Below are 20,223 nucleotides of genomic sequence, written 5' to 3' on the forward strand. Positions count from 1 at the left end.
GCCTCCTTCTTCCTCTCCCGGGTCCCCGACCATCCCCAGACACGCTCCGAGCTCTGCCCCCCGGCCTGCAGTCCCCAAGCCCGGCCTGTCCCTCCAGCCCTTCCCCGCACCCCACCCCAACCCGCCGCGCCGCGCCGCGCCCAGCCCCCCGGCCGCGCTCGCACAGCGGCCGTTGGTGTCTGGCCGAGGCCGGTGCCCGGGCCCTCGGCCTGCGGGGTTGCCGAGCGTCCCGAGCGTTCACTCCGGCTCTCCGCAGGCCTCGGCCTGCCGGGGACCCCGCCCGCCGATCCGCAAGGCCCCCGGGCGCTCGATGGCGCCGGGCCTCACCGAGATAGATGTCTCCGAAGGAGCCGCTGCCGATCTTGCGGCCCAGTCGGTACCTGTTCCCGACCCTCAGCTCCATGGCAGCGGTGCGGCTCGCTACTGCCCGCCCGGCCGCTTCCTGGGTCTGCGCTCCGGGAGGCGGCGCCGCTGCTGCCGCTACTGCGGGTCCGGTCCGACTCCGCCCCCCTCACGGCCCCGCTTTCACCATCGCTTTCCGGTCGCCCCGTCGCTCTCAGCGCCTCAATACGGGGCGGATGGGACAGTCCGAGCGCCGCCGCCGCTGCTCCGGCCCCTGCCGGCCCCGCTCGCCCTCTCCCCGCCGCGGATGGACTCGGATCTTCCGGGCCTAAATCCCCCTTCAGCTGCCTAAAGGAGCCGCCGCCATCGCGCTGTGACGTCACTTCCCCTAGCAACCCAAGGGGGCGGGGGCCACCGTGCTCGGGGGCGGGGCTTGGCTACTTGATGGATTGCGCAGTCGCAACCAGGCCTGTTTCTCTGTCCCAGTGTCCACCGTTCCCGCAGGATGACTCCAGCTGGTCTCTTTGGTCTTCCCATTTGTCTCCAATAGAAGTCCGAGTAAGTTAAGCCATGTGTGGTAAGGAATGCCTGTAGTTCCAGCCCTTGGGATTTCGAGAACAGCCTGGGCTACAGCGACCCTGCCCCTAAACAGGCAGAGAGAAGCCGAATAGCAGTTCCTTTTGTAGACCCCGGAAAGGCCCTTTACATCTAGGGGAAAAGGGCAGAGAGGGCGGTCCAGGCCTGGCTCTGAGGTCACAGGTAGAAAGTTAGCTTTTGTTGGAATCACCAGTCCTGGGCTTTGAATGGTGCAGAACGTGCCTGCTGCTGCCTGCCAGCTTCTTGCACACCAAGGGTGGAAGAAAAGAGGTCTTCCTGGGACCCACTGTGGGCAGGAAGGTCAGTGTTGAGTTCACTGAGGGTATAGAGGGTATGTCCCAGACTCTGGTCGCTCTCCAAGGCCGTCTGCCTGGAGAGCTAGTCAACATTTTTATCTGGTCTGCATTGGATCTGCATGTTCCCCTGGCAAACACAAACATGAATTCTGAAGTTCAGGCTGACAGCCAGCTTCCAAGACTTGGCTGTCTGTTCTGACCACTGGGGAGGGGCTCTGGAGGAGCTACCACACAGGAGGTTCACCCTAACCAGGAGGGGACAACCTTCCAAACAGATGCTTTTACTAGGCCCACTCCCACCCAGCCAGAAACAGGAGAGTCACAGATGAGTGTAATGCTTCTATTTGGTCAGCTAGCACCCCTAGCATCTGCACAGGGTATCATGCTGCACGACACCTCAGCAGCCCTGCAGAAGCACATGTCTCCTAGTCTCCCGGCTCCACCACCCTTCCTTTTGGTGGTCCTGCAGTGCCTGCCTGCACAGTTGGCAGTCAGGTTAGGGAGCATTACACAGCCAGAGATAGAAGACACCAGAAGGCAAACTGAAACCAGTGGTCACTGAGCAGCGGGTATGGGAACTGCCTAGCTTTTTAGTCCAGGAGTCAGAGCCAGATGCGGCCAAACTAGTAAAAATAATCTTACTGACAGGATTCAAGTATAATTTTTTTTTCTGTTGATGAACAATACCTAACTTCATCTGAGAAGCCCCTATAGAACTGAAAACAGCAAACCTGGTATCTGGCCTAACCTCTCTCTTACCAACCTCGGGCCTGATCTTTGCCTAGCGGTCTTCCCTCTGGGGGCACTGCTCTGTCTGGAATAGAGAGCCGAGGGTGTGAGCTGCTTCGTGCCTAGGGCTCTGCACGCCCTTCCTATTACTTGTATACAGGACAGTCAGCTGATAAAGTGACCAAAGTTCTTGCTGCATTTTACTTACTCGCTGGTCAGAAGGAGGCAGTGCACGGAAGAGGCCCCAGGCAGGATCAATGCTCTGGGTTTTGAAGGTCATTTGCAAGTGTCCTGTGCTGGGGTTCTTGGCTTCTCATCACAGTCCCTTGCTGCAGGACGTGTGTGCCAAAGCCATCGCCATCCCCTGGGCATGCCGGGCAGAGATCGCACTGACTGAGATCATGGGGGCTCTTCACCACGGGCACCTCTGAAGCTTAGGTTCTTTCTATACTTACACAATCCACCCTCTCACAACGCTGCTAGTAATTTGAACGCTCTTGAGAGGGGGCCAAGTGTCAGGCCTATAGACCCTTCTCCTGTAGTAACAATGCCCACGCAAAGGCCTACACAGGTGCTTTAGCAAACATGCTGTGTTCTGCTAGAAATAGCCTTGTTAGCTTTCTGGTTCACGGTGACCCTAAGCGATACCCACACTAAGTACTCAGTAACATCAGTTTCACAAATGACTCCTGTGACCAGATGTCCAGCCCAGTGTGGGGCATGAGGCCAGGCCAGCCAAAACAAGACAACAAGGTATAGATATACTGCCTTGAGGGCCTGGGGCAGCTTCTGTGGGGTCCTGGCTATCCCCGTCTTGTCCTCACTTCCCAGCAAAGGTGCTGATTTAGGCTCTCCCTCAAAACTCATACCTGTACTCCCTGTGTATGTTGTAGACTGGGCACCCCTGCCCAACTAACGTCTATTCTAACCACAAACCCCAACAGAAGCCTAGTCTCAGGAAGGTTTGAGTAGCCCTCGTTGGAGCTGGGGTGCTAGGCAACTTTCCAGGTGCCTCCAACAATTTGGAGTATAGATTCCATCATAGCCTTGCTGGGCACAGCCGTATCTCTGCCCGCTGGGCTTCACTGTGAGGGTCGTATGTGTCTGCAGATTCCCCCACCCCCAATGCTTGTAGTAGGTGTGAGCTTCCAGATTCATTCAAGACCACTTGGCTTCAGCCCAGATCTCCCCAGCCTCCCAGGCATGGGGCGAGGTTCCCTTTCACAATCCCAAGTAGGGAAGCTATGTGTGGAGCGTGGAGACCCAGCCTGCCTTTCTCCCTGAGCCATTAGGAAAAAAGGAGACTGGGAACAGAATAAGTGCGTCCTCCCCCTTGGAACTGTGACGGATGTCTCCTGTTGAGCAGCCTGTCTGAGTGAGTTTACTCTCACTTAGCTGGAGTTCACCTTTCACCCTGCAGCCTGCTCATTTAACTTCTGCAAGTTGTCCTCACCTGTATCCTCAGAAGTGCACCGCCAAGCCTCCACTGTTTTTTTTTTTTTGGGTTTTTATTGTTGTTGTTGTTTTGTTTTTGTTTTTTTGAGACAGGGTTTCTCTGTGTAGCCCCGGCTGTCCTGGAACTCACTTTGTCGACCAGGCTGGCCTCAAACTCAGAAATCCGCCTGCCTCTGCCTCCTGAGTACTAGGATTAAAGGCGTGCACCACCATGCCCAGCTCTTTTTATTTTTTAACATTTTATTTAAATTCCCTCTAGATTTATTCATTTTATTATGTGTGTGACTGCTTTGACTGCATGTATGTCTGTGTACCATGTGGGTGGTAGAGATAAAACACAACTCCTCTGAAGAGCAGCACGGGCTCTTAGCCACTGAGCCATCGCGTCTCCAAAACCCCCCAGGTTTCACCTCTTTATTCTCCCTACAAAGAAGCCCAAAGTAGCAGACACCTCGGGAGTGAACAGAGAGGCAAGGCTTAGAACCTAGGGGCTCAGAATTGACATTTCCTGTGTGGCCATGTGAACTGCAAATGATGATGGAAAGAGTAGGCACACTTGTATTCTCCACCCAGTCTCATGGTGCCAGTCCTTGTCAGGCAAGTGGTAGACACAGGCTCCATCTCCAGGATCAAGAAGGGTGCTGGATATGTGTGCCTGTGTCCAGAGACCTGACTCTGGTTGGATACAGAATGAGAGGTGTGGAGAGTCCCTCATAGCTCTCATGGTGACCCCATTTTTCCTGGCCACTTGACTCCATTCTTCTCAGTGGACTGCTCTAACTTCTAGAAGTTTCTGCTCATAACAGCTTTCTTGGCCTCCCAATAGCAAATCCATTCAATTTGGTAAGAGATAATAGCTGGCAATTAGCCAGTTCTTTTTTTCGAATCAGATCAAAGGTTATAGATCACTGGCTAGCCCCAAACTGTCACTTTGAAGACAGTTAGGCAGGAACTGGGTCATTCACACAAGTTGTGGCTTCTCCTGATATAGCCCCTGGGGCTTTTGGGGTCACTGATTTGTTTGTACTTGGGGAGGAGGCCATCAGGTCAGCTCATACCAGCTGGCTTCCCGATGAGCATCATTGGTCAAGGATCCCCCTTGCAGCTCTCTATCGCTGCAGAACCACAGAAATGCTGATGCATATTGCCCAAGGTGGCACAATCCTGTCACCACTGGTGGGGTGGGTGAAGATGGAGAAACCAACTCACAAGTGAACAGAAACTGACAAATTATCAAAAGACGTAGGGGTCTCATGACAGCATCGTGCAACGCAGGGCTTGACCTGGCTGCAGTTTGCAGCTTCTGGTAGTTTGTAGGGTGGGTGATTATATTAGTCAGTTTTCTCTAAAGGGACAGAACTAATAGAAAACACACATACACACACACTATTTATTAGGATGGCTTATAGTAGTTCAGCAATGGCTATCTATCAATGGAATGTCCAGTAGTTGTTCAGTCTCCACAAGGCTGGATGTCTCTGCTGGTCTTCAGTATGCACTGGAATCCCAAAAGAGTAAGCTGCCAGTGAAGGAATGGACTTGCCAGCCAGAATGAGAGCAAGCAGGCCTCCTTCTCCCATGTCCTTTATAGAGGCTGCCAGCAGAAAGTGTGGCTCAGATCAAAGGTGTATCTTCCAACATCAAAAGATCTGGATAAAAAGTGAGTCTTCCCACTTGAAATGATTTAATTAAGAAATCTTAATTTCTTCTCACTGGTGTGCACAGTAACGTGGGTTTTAGGTCACTCCAGATGTAGTCGAGTTGACAACCAAGAACAGCTACCACAGTGACCACTGGTTGACCCTTAGGTCTGGCGGTGAACTGTCTCTGTGGAGGACTCCCAGTGGAACATGAGGGTTACTGCATGAGCGGCCAGCAGTGTGCATGCACACACAGGTGTCTGTCTGTCTGTGTGTTGGGCCAGGCTAGCATGCAGCCAAATGCTGAAGGTAATCCCAGGGAGTTCTGGGCTTACTACACTCAGGCGAGCCACAGGTATCCGTAAGAGCTGTGGAGAGCAGCACTATGGGTTCTCAGAAGTTCTGCTTTCTGCTTTCATCACTGCCGGTCCTGATAACCAGTGGCAGAGATGGGTGGGAATCCTTAGAGGCTGAATCTCAGTGCTGTTCTAACACTGCTCTAATGAAGCCCGGACTCAGGCTTCCTCCTAATCCTGACTCTTGACCTTACATAGTTTCTGTTGAATATCACTCAGATACAGCGCGGTGTGTGTGTGTGTGTGTGTGTGTGTGTGTGTTGGGGGAGGTCCATATTGCAGCAGCTCTGTCCCACAATGGCCTCTCTAGAGCTAGCAGTGTAGCTTTGGGTTCCTCTTAGCCCACCACTTGTCCCCCCACATCCTCTCTTCTCCTGATCCCTAGGCCTTCCTATCAGGTACAAAGCCCTGCCCCTCAGTAAACCCTTCTCATAGCCCTGGCAGTTGACCAGAGCTCCTAACACCATTGCAGCTGCCACAGCAGACAGACAGTGGGGGGTGGGGTGGGAGTGGGGAAATATCTGCCTGGTCCGAAGAAAATCTCAGTAGTCTCCAGGTACTGCCTCCCTGCTCAGTCCCACTTCCTGATTCAAGGCTAGGAGAGTCATGCCTGCCTGTTTCTGGCCTGAGGCCTTGCACTTTTCTCATGGGCAGGGAGGCAGATGAGAGGTCTATCCGGTACCCCACTGTGTCTGGCACCAATGTCTGACTGACACTGACTTGTGAGCTCCAACAGCCCCATTATCCCTACATCTCAAGCCTGTGGGGCACCCACTGGGCAGTGATTCACCAGCCCAGTGTCTCTTGGTTTCCCAAGGTGAGCACCCAGTTAGCTGGCAGCCATGGGAACATTCCCAGCACCTCCTCCACGAGGCCTCCCCACCCCAACAGGCTTGGTTCCCAGTGGAGTCACCCATGAAAGGATGGGTGCTAGCAGCCTCTGATGTCAGCGCACCCCCTCCAGGCAAGACATCACACCCAGCTCAGCTGGCAGAGCTCCGGCTCTGTCCAACCTTGAGCATCCTCACCGGAGGCCGCCAAAGAAAAGGCGTTGTAGTGCTAAGGGAGTTTGGGGTGAAATCAGGGTAAGATTTTATTCCTCTCTAAGGAGGTTCAAAAGACCTGACTGAGAAGACAGAGTGGATGTGTGAGGTTGGAAAGGGGGCCATACACAGGTGCCAGTGAAGGCACAACTGCCACGATTATTAGAAATAATTGCTGGGACTAGCTAAACAAGGTGGCACAAACCTGTAATCCCAACATTCAGAAGGTGGGGGCATAAGGACCAGGCAATCCAGATCACAGTGAAGTCTTTGAGGAAAGAGTGGAGTATATCAGATCCTGTCTCAAAAACAAACAAAAACTGCTGGGGACATGGTTTAATTAGTAATTGCTTGCTGGACAAGGACCTGAATTTTAATCCTAGAACCCAGGTTTAAAACAAAACAAAAAGATAGGCATGCCAGGTGTAGTGGCACAAGCCTTTATCCCAGCACTCAGTAAGAGAGTTCTAGACCAACCAGGCATACTTAGTGATCCTGTTGAAAACAACAACAACAACAAGAAGCAACAGAAACAAATAGTTATGGTAGCCTGCACTGACTCTTCTAAGATGATGTGAACACGTGGATCTCTGGGGCTCAATTATCAGTCAGTCCATGAGGTGACTGTCTTCTGAGTTAAGTGGCTGCCATCTTGAGTTCAGCTGTACCTCATTGCAACAGGACGACGTGCCATCTGGGATTGGTGGCTGTTTACATCCTCTCACAGTCTGTTAGGTTAATGAGACCCTCACTTGAGTAGTGGCTTCCTAACACCTATTGTATGCATACAACTCTACTTTGATTGCACTCGGCCTAGGGGAGGGGCAAGAGTCATGGTTCTCAACCTGCCTAATGCTGCAAACCTTTCCTCAGGTTGAGGTGACCCCCCCAACCATAAAATTGTTTTGTTGCTACTTCCTAACTGTAATTTTGCTACTGTTATGAACCGTATATAAATATCTGTTTGCTGATGGTCTCAGGTGAATTCTGAGCAAGGGTCATATGATCCCCCCCCCCCAAGGAGTTGTAACACACAAGTTGAGAACCACTAGACTATGGGGACTGGAGGAAGAGACTCCATCTATGGAGATGTGAAAAAGCCCTCATCTCTGCTGAGTAAAAGTTTTCCAGGTGTGGTTTGCAGAGAATAGCATGCCTATAAGTAACCTTTACCAATGCTCAGTAAGGAAGTCCAATAAGCTCGACAGTTTTCCAGAATGAGTGGATTAGTTCTGTTGCTGTGAAGAGATTCCATGACCAAGGCAACTCTTATAAAAGACATTTTAACTGGGGCTGGTTTACAGGTTCAGAGGTTCAGTCCATTATCATCAAGGCAGGAAGCATGGCAATGTTCAGGCAGAGATGGTGCTGGAGACGAAGCTGAAAGTTCTAGACCTTATTCCAAAGGCAAACAGAAGACTGGCTTACAGGAAGCCAGGAGGAGGGTTTCAAAGCCCACCCCCACAGTGACACACTTCCTCCAATAAGGTCATACCTACCCCAACAAAGCCACACCTCCTAACCGTGCCACTCCCTGGGCCAGGCATATTCAAACCACCTCATTTTACTCCCTGACCCTCATAGGCTTGCTCAAATACATGAGTCTGTGGGGGCCATACCTAGCCATACAATAATGCAAGATATAGTGTCCAACTTCAAACGTCCCCCTAGACTATAACAGTCTCAACAATGTTAAAAGTTGAAAGTCTCTTCTGAGATTCATCCAATCACTTAACTGTCAAAAAGTGGTTCACTTACTTTCAGCATCACAGGATATACATTGCCATTCCAAAAATACAGTGAGGAGATACTGGACAAAAGCAAGACTAAAACCAGTTGGGCAAGCTCCAAACTCCACGTCTCCATGTCTGATGTCAAAGCACCCTTCAGATCTCCAGCTCCTTTCATCCTTATTGAGTGCTGTTGGCAGACCTGGCAGTCAGCAGCAACAGACTTCATTCTCTTGGGCTGCTTCCACTAATTCTTAGTAGCTTCTCAGCAGGTATCCCACGGCTCTGACATCTCTGACATCTTCAGGTTTCCAACTTTACAGCATCTTGTTCCAGTGTCTGGAATCCACACATGATCTTCTAGGCTCTCCAAAGGACTTGGGTCGCTTCTCCATCTCTGCTCTGTAGCACCCTAGGCTCTGGTTGACTCCACTCTACTGCTGCTGTTCATGCTGCTGTCCCATGGTACCGGCATCTCCGATATACTGGGCTCTTCTTATTGCAACGAGGCTTCACCAATAGCCTCTCAGAGGCTGTGGTCGTGGTGCCAAGCCTCAGATTCTTTACATAACCCCTTCAGTCCTGGGCCATCAACTGCAGCTGAGGCTGCACCTTCACCAGTGGCCTTCCATGGCTTCTCAGAGTGCCGAGGCTCAGCTGGTCTCCATGACCCCTTCATACATTCACAGAAAATACCACCTGAGTGACTCTTACACATTACCAAGTCCATCTGCAGCACGAGGTACAACCTTGGCTATCTCTGGAACATAGCTTTGTGCTCTGAGAAAACACTTCCCAAAAGATTTCACCTCAGTGATGCTGGCCTCTTCTTAGTCACTGCTAATTTTTAGCTCCAGCTAACCAGCATCAGTTGTCCCAGTAGTCCCTTCTATTCTTGACTCTAAAGCCAGAGCCACATGGCTGAACTCGGAGATCTGCACGACTGTCTCCTGGGATTAAAGGCATGTACTACCATGCCTGGACCTAAGCTTTTCATGGCCACTATTCCTCAATATCTGGATCAAAAGTCTGTGTCTTCCATTTCTGGATTGTAGTTCATTCCAGATTAGAAGTCCAAACGAAAACAATAACCGAGTAGTAATAACGCCTAACATGATGTAACTATTCCTTGTTTGTTCGATGGGAAATGCATAAACAATAAGCTCATCTGGGTGGGCTCCTGCCCCAGACACTAACTGCTCCCTTGATCTGTTTATGTCCTCTAACAGGATTTTGCTGCACTGTGTTTCCTGGTGCCCTTTTATTACTTGAGCCATACATTTTGTAGTTTTCCTTTTTGGGGGTGGAGTAGGGTGGGGTTTGAGACAGGGTTTTTCTGTGTTCCCCTGGCTGTCCTGGACCTTACTCTGTAGACCAGGCTGGCCTCGAACTCAGAAATCCACCTGCCTCTGCCTCCCAAGTGTTGGGATTAAAGGCGTGTGCCCCCACTGCCTGGCCTGTATTTTTCCTTTGTGAGCTTGCTATGCCTGATCAAAAACGTTCTTCATGAGACTCAACAAGAGACTGGACTTTTCTGAGACTTCCTTTGTCAATGCCAATTAATCAAAATCTCTTTACCTTAGCCTCAGGTTGACTCTTCAGACGAGGGCAAAAAGCAGCCACATTCTTCACCAGAATATTAGAAGAACAGTCTCTAGGCCACATACTAAAATTCTTCCCCTCTGAAACATCCTGACCAGCAGGTCTACAGTAGTTAAAATCACCCTCCACACAGCCATATTCTGCATTCTGACTAGGATGGTCCGTTAAGCTCCACCTAAACCATTCCATTGTTTCCCAAATTCAAAGTCTCAAAACCCACCTTCCTCTAAACAAAACCACAGTGAGGCCTATCCCAGCAATACCCCAGTTCCTGGTACCAACTTCTGTCTTAGGGTTTCCATTGCTGTGAAGAGACACCATGACCAAAGCAACTCTTATAATGGGTAATATTTAATTGGGGCAAACTTACAGATTTATTAGAGGTTCATCCCATTATCATAAAGGCAGTATCCAGGCAGAGATGGTGCTGGAGAAGGAACTGAAAGTTCTACATCTTGTTCCGAAGACAAACAGACGAAGACTGACTTACAGACAGCGAGGATTTAGGATCTCAAAGCCCACCTCCACAGTGACACACTTGCTCCAAGAAGGCCACGCCTCCTAGTAATGCCACTTCCTGGGCCAAACATACAAACCACAGTGAGTTTTGGCAAAATCATGCCTGGCTTTGTCATTAGGATTTAGGTGATGGGGTAGATATTGCTTAAGTATCCCCTGGGAAGGAAATTTAGCAACATCAGCCTAGCCTACTCATTGAGTTCAGGGCAATGGGAGCTGGAGAAGGCGTTAGAGCTGGAGAAATTGCTTACCTGTGACTAGCACTTGCTGCTCGTACCAAGGGCCCAGGTTTCATTCCTAGTATCCACATGGTGTCTCATAGCCATCAATAACTCACTGCAATTCTAGGGGGTCTGACACCCTCTTGGTTTCCTTGGGCACCAGACACACAGAGTGCACATGCAGGTAAAATACAAAACAAAAAACAAGGTAAATGATATCTGAGGAATGATACCCAAGGTTGACCTCTGACCTCCACACACAGGTGCATACATATGTATGTATGCATACTACCATACAGGTGCACCTATGCACACACACACACACACACAAGTGCACACACATATGCACAAGAGAAGGACTAATTGCTAAGGAAGGGGTGGGTACCAGAGATAGTGGACACAAGACCAGTTCTTCTCCAGGTAAGCATCAGTTCCAGGACTATAACCAGTCAATTGAGAGCAAAACGAAGAAACCAGAAAAAAGTCAGTAGGAAGGGCAGGGCAAGAATCAACGAAACCGAAAGCCAATCCTGGAAGAACGCCAGCAGGCAGGCTCCCTGCAGGAAGGAGGCCAGGAAAACGTGTTAGTGAACCACACATGAGCAGAGAAGAACAGAGTTAGGAACACCAATGGCGTGATAAGGAAGAAAGTCTAAAGAAAATATTCCTCAAAACAAAAGTAAACCTCAAAACGGAAAAGACTGAACAGTGACTTCGGGAGCCTCCCTTTCTCCAGCTCAGAGTGGGCTGTCCTACCCAGCCTCCTGGGACCAGCGAACCCTTGCCTTGAACAAGATGTTCTGGAGGTGAGAAAGAGGTGACAGCTCATTTTACAAGGTCAGGACTTCGCAAACCCAGACCAGAGAGGACAAAGGACAGTCAAGAGCCTGTTTCACTAGGAGCTTAAGTGCAGATTTTTAAAAAAGGGCACTCGGGGGGTGGGAGGGGCGTTCTGCCAACATGGCTCCAGTAAATCAGGCCTGACAACCCGAGTTCAAACCCTGGGCCCCACATGCTGAAAGAAGAGAGTACTGTAAATTGTGCTCTGACCTCCACATGCATGCCATGGCACAGGCACTCCCCCCAAATTATATAAATGAAACAAATACAGATTTAAAAATATACAGTGTCCAGAGCCAAATCTAATTGTCCATTAGATATGGACTTCATGGTCTAGGTTTCTCTGGATAACTATCAGGGAACAGACAATTTCTGTCACTGACAGACACATCGTTTGATAGATCGGGCAGACTTGTGTTTCCTTTGTTTATGATTAAAGAGCTTGGTGCACAGAAATGAGAGCATTCCCATGTCTACTGCAGTCACCGTGTATAATATAAACTAATGCATAATCATAGATACAGTGTTGTGTAGTGAAGTGTGTGTAATAGGAAAACATCAATAACCAAGACCACGACTAGACCAAGAGTCCCAAGGAAGGTCCTGCTTTACACAGCCTTTGAGACAGAACAGCCCTATAGTCAACCCTCTCGATGCCCAACAGAACTGAAAACGTGCGTGCAGCTGGAAAGATGGCTTGGCCAGTAAGCCTGGCAGCCCAAGCTCCATCCCTAGACCCCACGTAAAGGTGGCTGGGGAACCAGCTCCCCAAAGTTGTTCTCGGACCTTACACATGGGCCCTGGGAGTGTTTACCCACATACGTTGTCCCCACATACATGTAATAATAAATAACGTTTATTTTAAAAACTAACAAAACAGGCAGGCTTTGAATTGGCAACGTCCATGCCTCATTCTCCAAAGCACTAGGATCGTAAGTGTGGCTTTCACTTTTGTTTGCTCCCCATTGAAACATTAATATGAAGATTTGTAGCATCTTTTAAAAAATTGACTTAATTTTTTTTTCTTTATTTCTTGCATTTGAAGTACTCTTCAGTGACATCCTTGGCCTGAGGAGATTTTTTTCCCCCATAATCCTTAGCCACTACACAACTATAATCAACCACTTTGTATGGTCTCTCCTCATGATGGGTCTTACAGAGGCCTGCCCGTTTATTGTCATCAACCTTAATTAGGTTGCTTCGGTGCTCGACTCAAAGGGCCTCCACAGACTTGCTGTACAGAGGCTCACCATAATTGGATACCAGCGCACAGAGGTAGGCTTGGCTCCCATCTAATTCCACAGACTAGGCCATCATGGATGAAGGTAGGGTGCCCTACCTTCTGTGAAGCAGGATAAGCGGCTATTACACCTCCAGCAGCAATGCTTCCTCTGCCATGGCTGTGCTGGGGTTCATGAGTGAAGCTGAGTCCTGCATACACACAAACCTCTGCCTCTGTGCACCATGGTGGGAGCAAAGGAAAAAGACTTGTAGCATCTCTCATAATAATTATCCCCAACTTAAAGAACAAGGGTGCCGTCCAGTAGGTGGATAGATAAGTATGTTAGCTTTTTTTCTTTTTTAGTGGCTGTGACAGAATATCCAAGGAGATATAACTAAGGGATGATTTGCTTTGGCTCACAGCCACGGGGGTCCCTTAGCAACCTGAGGTCAGTCACACCATCATGAGGGTGGGGGCTTGGTAGAACAAAGTTGCTTACCTCATGGTGGACTGAAGCAGATAAACAGAGGAGAGGGAGCAGGCCACAAGGCTCTTTCCAGGGTGAAATACTTCCTCCAACAAGGCCCCATCTTCCCCTCTTTACCACTTCAATAATGTCATCATATTATGATGACTCCATCAAGGGTTAATTCTCAATGAAGTCAGAGTTCTCTGGATCCACAGTTCCAAAGTCCTCTGCTGGCAGCCACACACCCCAGTACATGCCCGTGGAAGAGGAGTCATATTCAAATGATAACAATAAACCATTACACACATTTAATCACAGAAAGAGGGGGTGTGGAAACAGGGATGAGTCACATGCTCAGTCTTATTGGAAGAAGCCAGGCAAAGACTGCGTGCTGTGCAGACGGGGACACGGAGGAGTTCACGGGTTGGGTGGGGAGAAGGATGATAGGTAAAGCACAGGATTTCCAAGACAGTGGAACTACTGTGTAGTTGTCGACACCCGAAACCCTACCCTAATGTATGCAAATTTAGTCATTTAGCAGGTGGGGAGTCCCAAGATGGAATTCAAATGAGAGGAGGGAATATGACTATATCGCAGATACAGCAGACAGCGTGGCTAAAGGAGGCTTAGGACTGACCTAAGCAATTTTGGAAGTGAGCAAATTCTGAAAGGCCAAAGGCAGAAGGAACTGCACATAGACACTCACCCACATTTGGTAAAGTTGATTGGCAAAGGCTCCCGAGGCTTCTGACCAAGCACCTGAAATCAAGAATGAGGTAGATGGTTCCTCACTGTGGAGCAGCGCAGGTGGAAATAAATTAGGACCAGAGACACCAATTGAGCTCCTACCTAATGCAAAGAAAGGCTTATGGATACATGTTTTTCACATATGTATATGCAGAGGGTAGCACACATATGCCTCTACTTTTGATCAGTTAAAACGATTGCACTTCAGTGAACACAAATACCACAGAGGCATCATTCTTTAGTAAAGAACCCACGGGCCTTGGAGAAATGGAGGACGCTGGACTTGCCCCAGCAGACAGCCATGTTCCTGGAGTATCCTAGTGCTGTTGCTCCAGAGCAAACTATGTTCCTCTTGAATCACATGTGATTGTGTTTGGAGCCGAATTATTTAATGAGGTCATTACAGTTAAATGAGATCATCGGGGTGAGGTTCTGGTCTCATGGATGGTTCCCATATAAGAGGAAGGGACTCCTGGAGCACACAGAGAAAGCCAAGTGGGGACACTGGGAAAAGGGGACATCTATAGACTGAAGAGAGAAGCCTTCAGGCGAAACCAGCCCTGCCAGATCCTGACCGCAGGTATCCAGCAGAACTGGAAGAAAGGAGCATCTGTTCTTGAAGCCACTTTGTGGTGGTTAGTTATGGCGACTCAAGCAGATTAATACACCCAGGAAGGGGAAAACCCATCAATGAAGCAGCAAACCCTCAATGATGAGATCAGACCAGAGACACAGCAGAAGTGTTCCTAATGGCTCAAGCTGGAACGAGCTAGATTCTAAACAGAAGAACAGGTAGCATATGCTGCTGGGAGCCAAATATAAATGAGTCCACGTGGGTTCACACACACACGTAAATAAGAAATGGACTGAGCGTGTAATGGGGAAAGAAATGAATGTCCCAAGTACAACATTCCATATAGTTTAGGTAGACTCTCCACCTCACTCTTCTGTCCTCGTTAGCCTCGTTAGCCTTGTCTACTTGACACAGCTCAGTTACCTGGGAGGAAATTTCAACTGAGGAATTGCTTAGCTCACATTAACCTGTGAGGATTGACTTGATATTGGCCTGTAGGCCTGTCTGTGAAGGACTGACTTGATTTATATTGCAGGAAGACCTCGTTCATTGTGGGGAGCACTCCTTAGGCAAGTAGTCCTGGTCTGTAAAGAAATCCACCTAAGACGAGTCTGTGAGTGACTGAGCCAGCAACGTTCCTCTGTGGCTCCTGCCCTGACTTCCTGAGATGTAACCTGTAACTGTAACCAGGAAACCAAATAAGCCCTTTTCTCCCCAAACTGCTTTTAGTCCTAAGAGTATTAGGTCCCAGCAGTGGACAGGACAGTAGCACGTTCCCCATCCAGGTATGACCTCCTCCTACAGGGGGCCCAGGGTGAAGAGAGGGGAAAGGACGATTTAACCAGAGAGTGGTTGATGGTGAGACATGTTGATAACAAGAACCTTTGAGAGGACACGACAAGAAGGACACCACATTAGTCACCCTTCTCCCACTGTGACGGCACACCACAACCAAGGCAACTTAGGGAAGAAAGATTTATTTGGGTTTAGGAACCAGAGGGACAGGAGTTCACCACCATAGGGGTGTGGAGGCATAGCAGGAGGCAGGCATGGTGGCTGAAGCAGCAAGCTGAGAGTTCACATCCTAAACTGCAAGCTGAGAGAGCCAACTGGGAAAGGTGGGAGGCTTTATCTCCAAGCCCTTCCTCCAGCAAGGCCACAGCTCCTAACTAGCACAGTGCTACCAACTGGGGATCAAGTATTCAAGTGCCAAAGACTATGGGGGACAGTTTTTATTTACACCACCACGGGCACTTTATCTGGTTGTGTTCCCTGTCCTCAAACCACAGGCCCCAGTCTTGTCATCATAGGAAAAAAAAAAATAGCAACTGTCTGCAATGTACCTGCCCAGTACTCCTAATAGCCCTGAAGACAGAGAGAAAAGGTCTCTAGCCAGACATGGAGGCCTGTCTTCTCGGTATTTGGGAGATTGAAGCAAGAGGATAGCTGCAGGTCTTTAGACAACCTGGCTACATTGTGAGTTCTTGGCCTGCTTGATATACATAGGAAGAAAAAAAATCCGAGAAACTCTCAGCCAGGAGAAGCCTAAGGGGTTAGAATATAAATGACCTGTGGGACCCTGAGCAGAGGGGTACCTTGAGTGACTGAGGAAATAAGAAGGGATCGGGGGATGATGTTTTTATTTAGAGACAACTTCATGTAGCCCAGGCTGACCTCCAACTTGCTGTGTAGCCAAGGATGACTTTAAAGTTTTTATTCTCCTGCCTCCACTTCTGAAGTGCTAGGACACAAGGATGCCTCCATTCCTGGGTCTTATACGGCCTGGGGAATCGAATGCAGTGTTTTGAACATGCATGGAACATGATCCAATAACTGAGCTGCAGTACCAGCCCCTGAAGTATGACTTTCAGGAACCAATCCTGGGCTCGTAATGGTAAATAGTTGTGCCACGCTGTGAAAACGGCATCACAAAACCCACTGCTCTGCATAGTTAATGTACACGAACAAACAGAACAAACCCTGAAGCACCACCTTTGTTAGAATGTTACCCATGGGAAACGTGGGCCATGTGGGAATTCTGTACTATTCTACAACAAATACTGATGTGGAAAGAATTTAAATTATTTTATTTTATTTTATTTTATTTTATTATTATTTTAGGTTTCAGAATGGTTCCATATTATTTACTTTTCTGGCTTTTCCCCCCTAGCTTGCTAATAATTATATTTTGTATTATCTTGTTTGAGATGAGGGTCTGTTATGCTGCCCAGGCTGGCCTCAACATCCTGGATTCAAATGTTCTTCTTGCCTCAGACTCAGAATTCTGTGACTATAGAGTTACCAACCTATGTCTGGTTCTGATGGTTTCAGCAAGAATACATATTTCTTTTTATCACGTGATAAATTCACAGCCAACCAAAACACACCAGGAAAGACCTACCTGAAGGTCAAAAGATCAAAGCAAGGAGTGTGTGTGTGTGTGTGTGTGTGTGTGTGTGTGTAAATACAGGAAGCTATATATAGAGTCCTGGTGCTCAGGAACCAGGTTATAGTACAAGACTTGGGGATTGCCTGAAGTGGCTATGCTACCAGAAGGCTAGTAGGCCACTACAGCGCCATGCCGTCTCAAAATGAAATTAAAAAAAAAAAATAGAACTCTCTTTTTATTTTACATTTTTAGTATTGGGGAGCAGGGACAAGGAGAGACTGAGAAAGAATCTCATATATTCCAGGCTAGCTTTTTTTTTTCTATTTTTTTATTACGTATTTTCCTCAATTACATTTCCAATGCTATCCCAAAAGTCCCCCATACCTTCCCCCCCACCCCTACCCACACATTCCCACTTTTTGGCCCTGGCGTTCCCCTGTACTGGGGCATATAAAGTTTGCGTGTCCAATGGGCCTCTCTTTCCAGTGATGGCCGACTAAGCCATCTTTTGATACATATGCAGCTAGAGTCAAGAGCCCCGGGGTACTGGTTAGTTCATAATGTTGTTCCACCTATCCCAGGCTAGCTTTAAGCTCACTAAGTAGCCAAAATGACATTTAGCTCTTGGTTTTTCTTGCCTCCACTTCTAGAATGTTTTAGGTTCGAACATGTTCCCCACCTCCACCCCTGCACCGAAATTTACCTTTAAATATATAGAAAGACCTAGAAGTAGACAAACAAAAAAAAAAAATCAGGCAACAATATGCTCATGAAAAATCTTTAGGTCCTACTGGACCTACAGTGACTATCCCTTTACTACTGTTTCTGAAGACTGGACTTTTCATGGAGAACTGTCTAGGGCATTCAGAGGAACCATACAGCCCAGGGTGGACTCAGGTGCTACCTGCTTTCTTGAGGCTACTTTCTTGGAAACAGGGAGAGGTAAGAATAGAAGAGTGGACATCTCATGGACAGATAGGCCCAGGCTCAGAGCACCTCTCCAAATGAGGTCCGGGGAGACCTAGCTACAGGTGGCCAGATTTAATAACAGCATAGAATTTCCAGATGAATTTGTGCTTCGGATAAGCCACACACGTGTAACATAGTCTCTGTGATATAGGTGAGCCTTAGTGGATTCCTAGGACCAGGGAGGGAGTGACCGCTCATAGTTTAGGGTCTTTTCTGGGGCATGGGAAAACTGTTAGGCAGGAGGATTGGCTGCATAGCCAGGAGCCTCATACTAAACAGGCACGCTTTGCAGTTGTGTACTGCTGCCTAACAGGTCTAACGTGCCTCAAGCAACCTGTACTTTCTCTGGCCATACTCAGCTGCCTTCTGATCCCCGTGTGTATAAAGGGTCCAGTAGTCCCCTGGGTTCGTCTCTGGGCCAAGTTCTTATGTGGCTAGTATCCTCAGTTGGCTGTCTAGGGCCATGTCGTTTAACTTTCAGTGACTGGCAACTGGAATCATCTGTTGCTTGGGCTGCTTCAAGTCTGGATTCAGGCTCACAAACATGGAGAACTTTTGGGAAGCAGGGGTCATTGCTGATATTAGAGCTGGCATCACTCACAACTTTGGACCAGGCCTCATGTGACAGGGACCTTTGAGCAGATGGAAGTTTCCAAGGGCTCCTGGTGTTTCCTCAGGACACTCCGGTACTCTTGACAGGTCCCGTGTGGGAGGGTTTGCTGAGAGCTGCTGAGGACCTCAGATCTTTGCCGACTTGCAGACTGACATTGCTACTGAAGAGGAGAGGAAGGGCAGACCTACAGAGACCCTTGTCTGTCCAACTGCTACCTGCCCAGGGAGTGGAGGACTTGAAACCACCACCTGCTGTCTATGGTGCATTTAGGGTAGACTATTACATTAGAATGCAGATGCCTACAGCTCCATCTGAATATGAGAGCATACAAACCATTATAGAGTATTTGCTTGTATGTCACATACACCTTTAGTCCGGGCACTCAGGAGGCAGAGGCAGGCAGATCTCTGTAATTTGAGACCAGTCTGATCTACATTTCAGTCCAGCCACGGCTACAAACTGAGACACTGTCTCCAAGAATTTTTTTTTTTTTTGTCTGTAGAAAAGGACTAATTGTAACTGCACATCTGTTGAGTTCTTGCAAATTCCCATAACTTTATTACCCAAAGTGCTTTGCAGATGCATAGAACATTCCAGCAGCCCAGGACAACTGTGCCCTTCCAGTGTCCCTATCCTTAGAAGCATCCATTGCTCTGGTTTCTCCCACTCGCTTGATCCTCAGAGATCATGTGAGATCATCAACACAAGCCTGTGGGGTAAATCTCCTTCTACAATGTGTTTGTAATTCTCTTTTGTGTCATGTATGATCTCCCATGTATTCATCCATCAGTAGTCTGTTCTTTTAAAGGTTTCCTTCTTTTTGCTTTTTGTTTTTGTTTTTTGTTTTTTGTTTTTGTTTTTTTGAGATAATGTTTCTCTGTGTAGCCCTGGCTGTCCTGAAACTCAGTAGACAGGCTGGCCTTGAACTCAAGAGATCCACCTGCCTCTGCCTCCTGAGTGCTGGAATTAAAGGCATACACTACCTCTACCTGCCAGACTTATTTACTTTTATGGGTATGAGTGTTTTGCTTGCATGTATAGGTGTGCACTAAATGTGTGCCTAGTACCAGAGGAGGCCAAAAGAAGGAGTTGGATCCCCTGGAACAGTTATGGACCATTGTAAGCTGCCATGTGGGCACTGGGAACTGAACCCAGGTCCTCTGCAAGAGCAGTAAATGCTCTTGAGCACTGGGCCTTCACTCGGGCCTCAGTAGTTTTGCTGTGTAGCACTGTTTTAAGCACACTTTGATGTGTTCACACCCTTTACTCATACTTGGCTTCAAGAATATAGTTGCTGTGGACTATTTTTTTATCTTTTGAGATAGCATTTGTTATGTAGCCATGGCTGGCCTGGAGAACCCTTTGTAGAGCAGGGGCTGGCCTTGAACTCAAGAGATAAGCCTGCCTCTGCCCCTGGTGTGCTGGGATTAAAGGCATGTGCCACCATACCTGGCTCTTCATAGGCATACTTTGGGGGGGGGCTACTTTATTGGGCTCTATTATCTACCACCCTTCCAACTGTTATTCCACCCCAGTTCCTTTTAAGTCCCTAATACTAGGTAGGAGAGAAAGGAGGTTAGAAGCAAAACAGGGTGTAGTTCTCTTTAGATGACTTCCTGCTTGTAGGGAGCATCAGGTTCTTTGGGGCAAGTCCAATCTCTGTCAGGATATATCTCCAGACAGCAGTCCAACAATCCAGCAATAACAACTGCAGCAGCAGGAACCAGCAGTAGCAAGGACAAGCAGCAGGGACAGTGTGTGTGTTGGGGGGGGGGGAATTGGGGAAAGCAGGGGTAGCAGCAGCCACCACAGGCCCTCCTGGGCTCTCAAATTTATACCCTCTCAAGAGACACCAGAATGCCAAACATAA

General features: G+C 48.5%; 1 protein-coding gene across 4 annotated transcripts in view; it reads right to left on the reverse strand.

Moving 5' to 3' along the window:
• Positions 1-726, reverse strand: part of Csnk1d (casein kinase 1 delta) — a 33,450-nt gene extending 32,724 nt beyond the window's left edge. For 2 of the 4 annotated variants that reach the window (XM_021178295.2, XM_021178294.2), the window contains exon 1: positions 328-718. In XM_021178295.2, coding sequence (XP_021033954.1) covers positions 328-403 — 76 coding nt within the window. In that variant the 5' untranslated portion in view covers positions 404-718. Of the gene's footprint in view, positions 1-327 lie in introns of all 4 variants that reach the window. The other 2 variants (XM_021178297.2, XM_021178296.2) reach the window with 1 other exon arrangement.
• Positions 727-20,223: the final 19,497 nt, after the last annotated feature.

Source organism: Mus caroli, chromosome 11 (assembly GCF_900094665.2).
Source record: "Mus caroli chromosome 11, CAROLI_EIJ_v1.1, whole genome shotgun sequence".
NCBI lineage: Eukaryota > Metazoa > Chordata > Mammalia > Rodentia > Muridae > Mus > Mus caroli.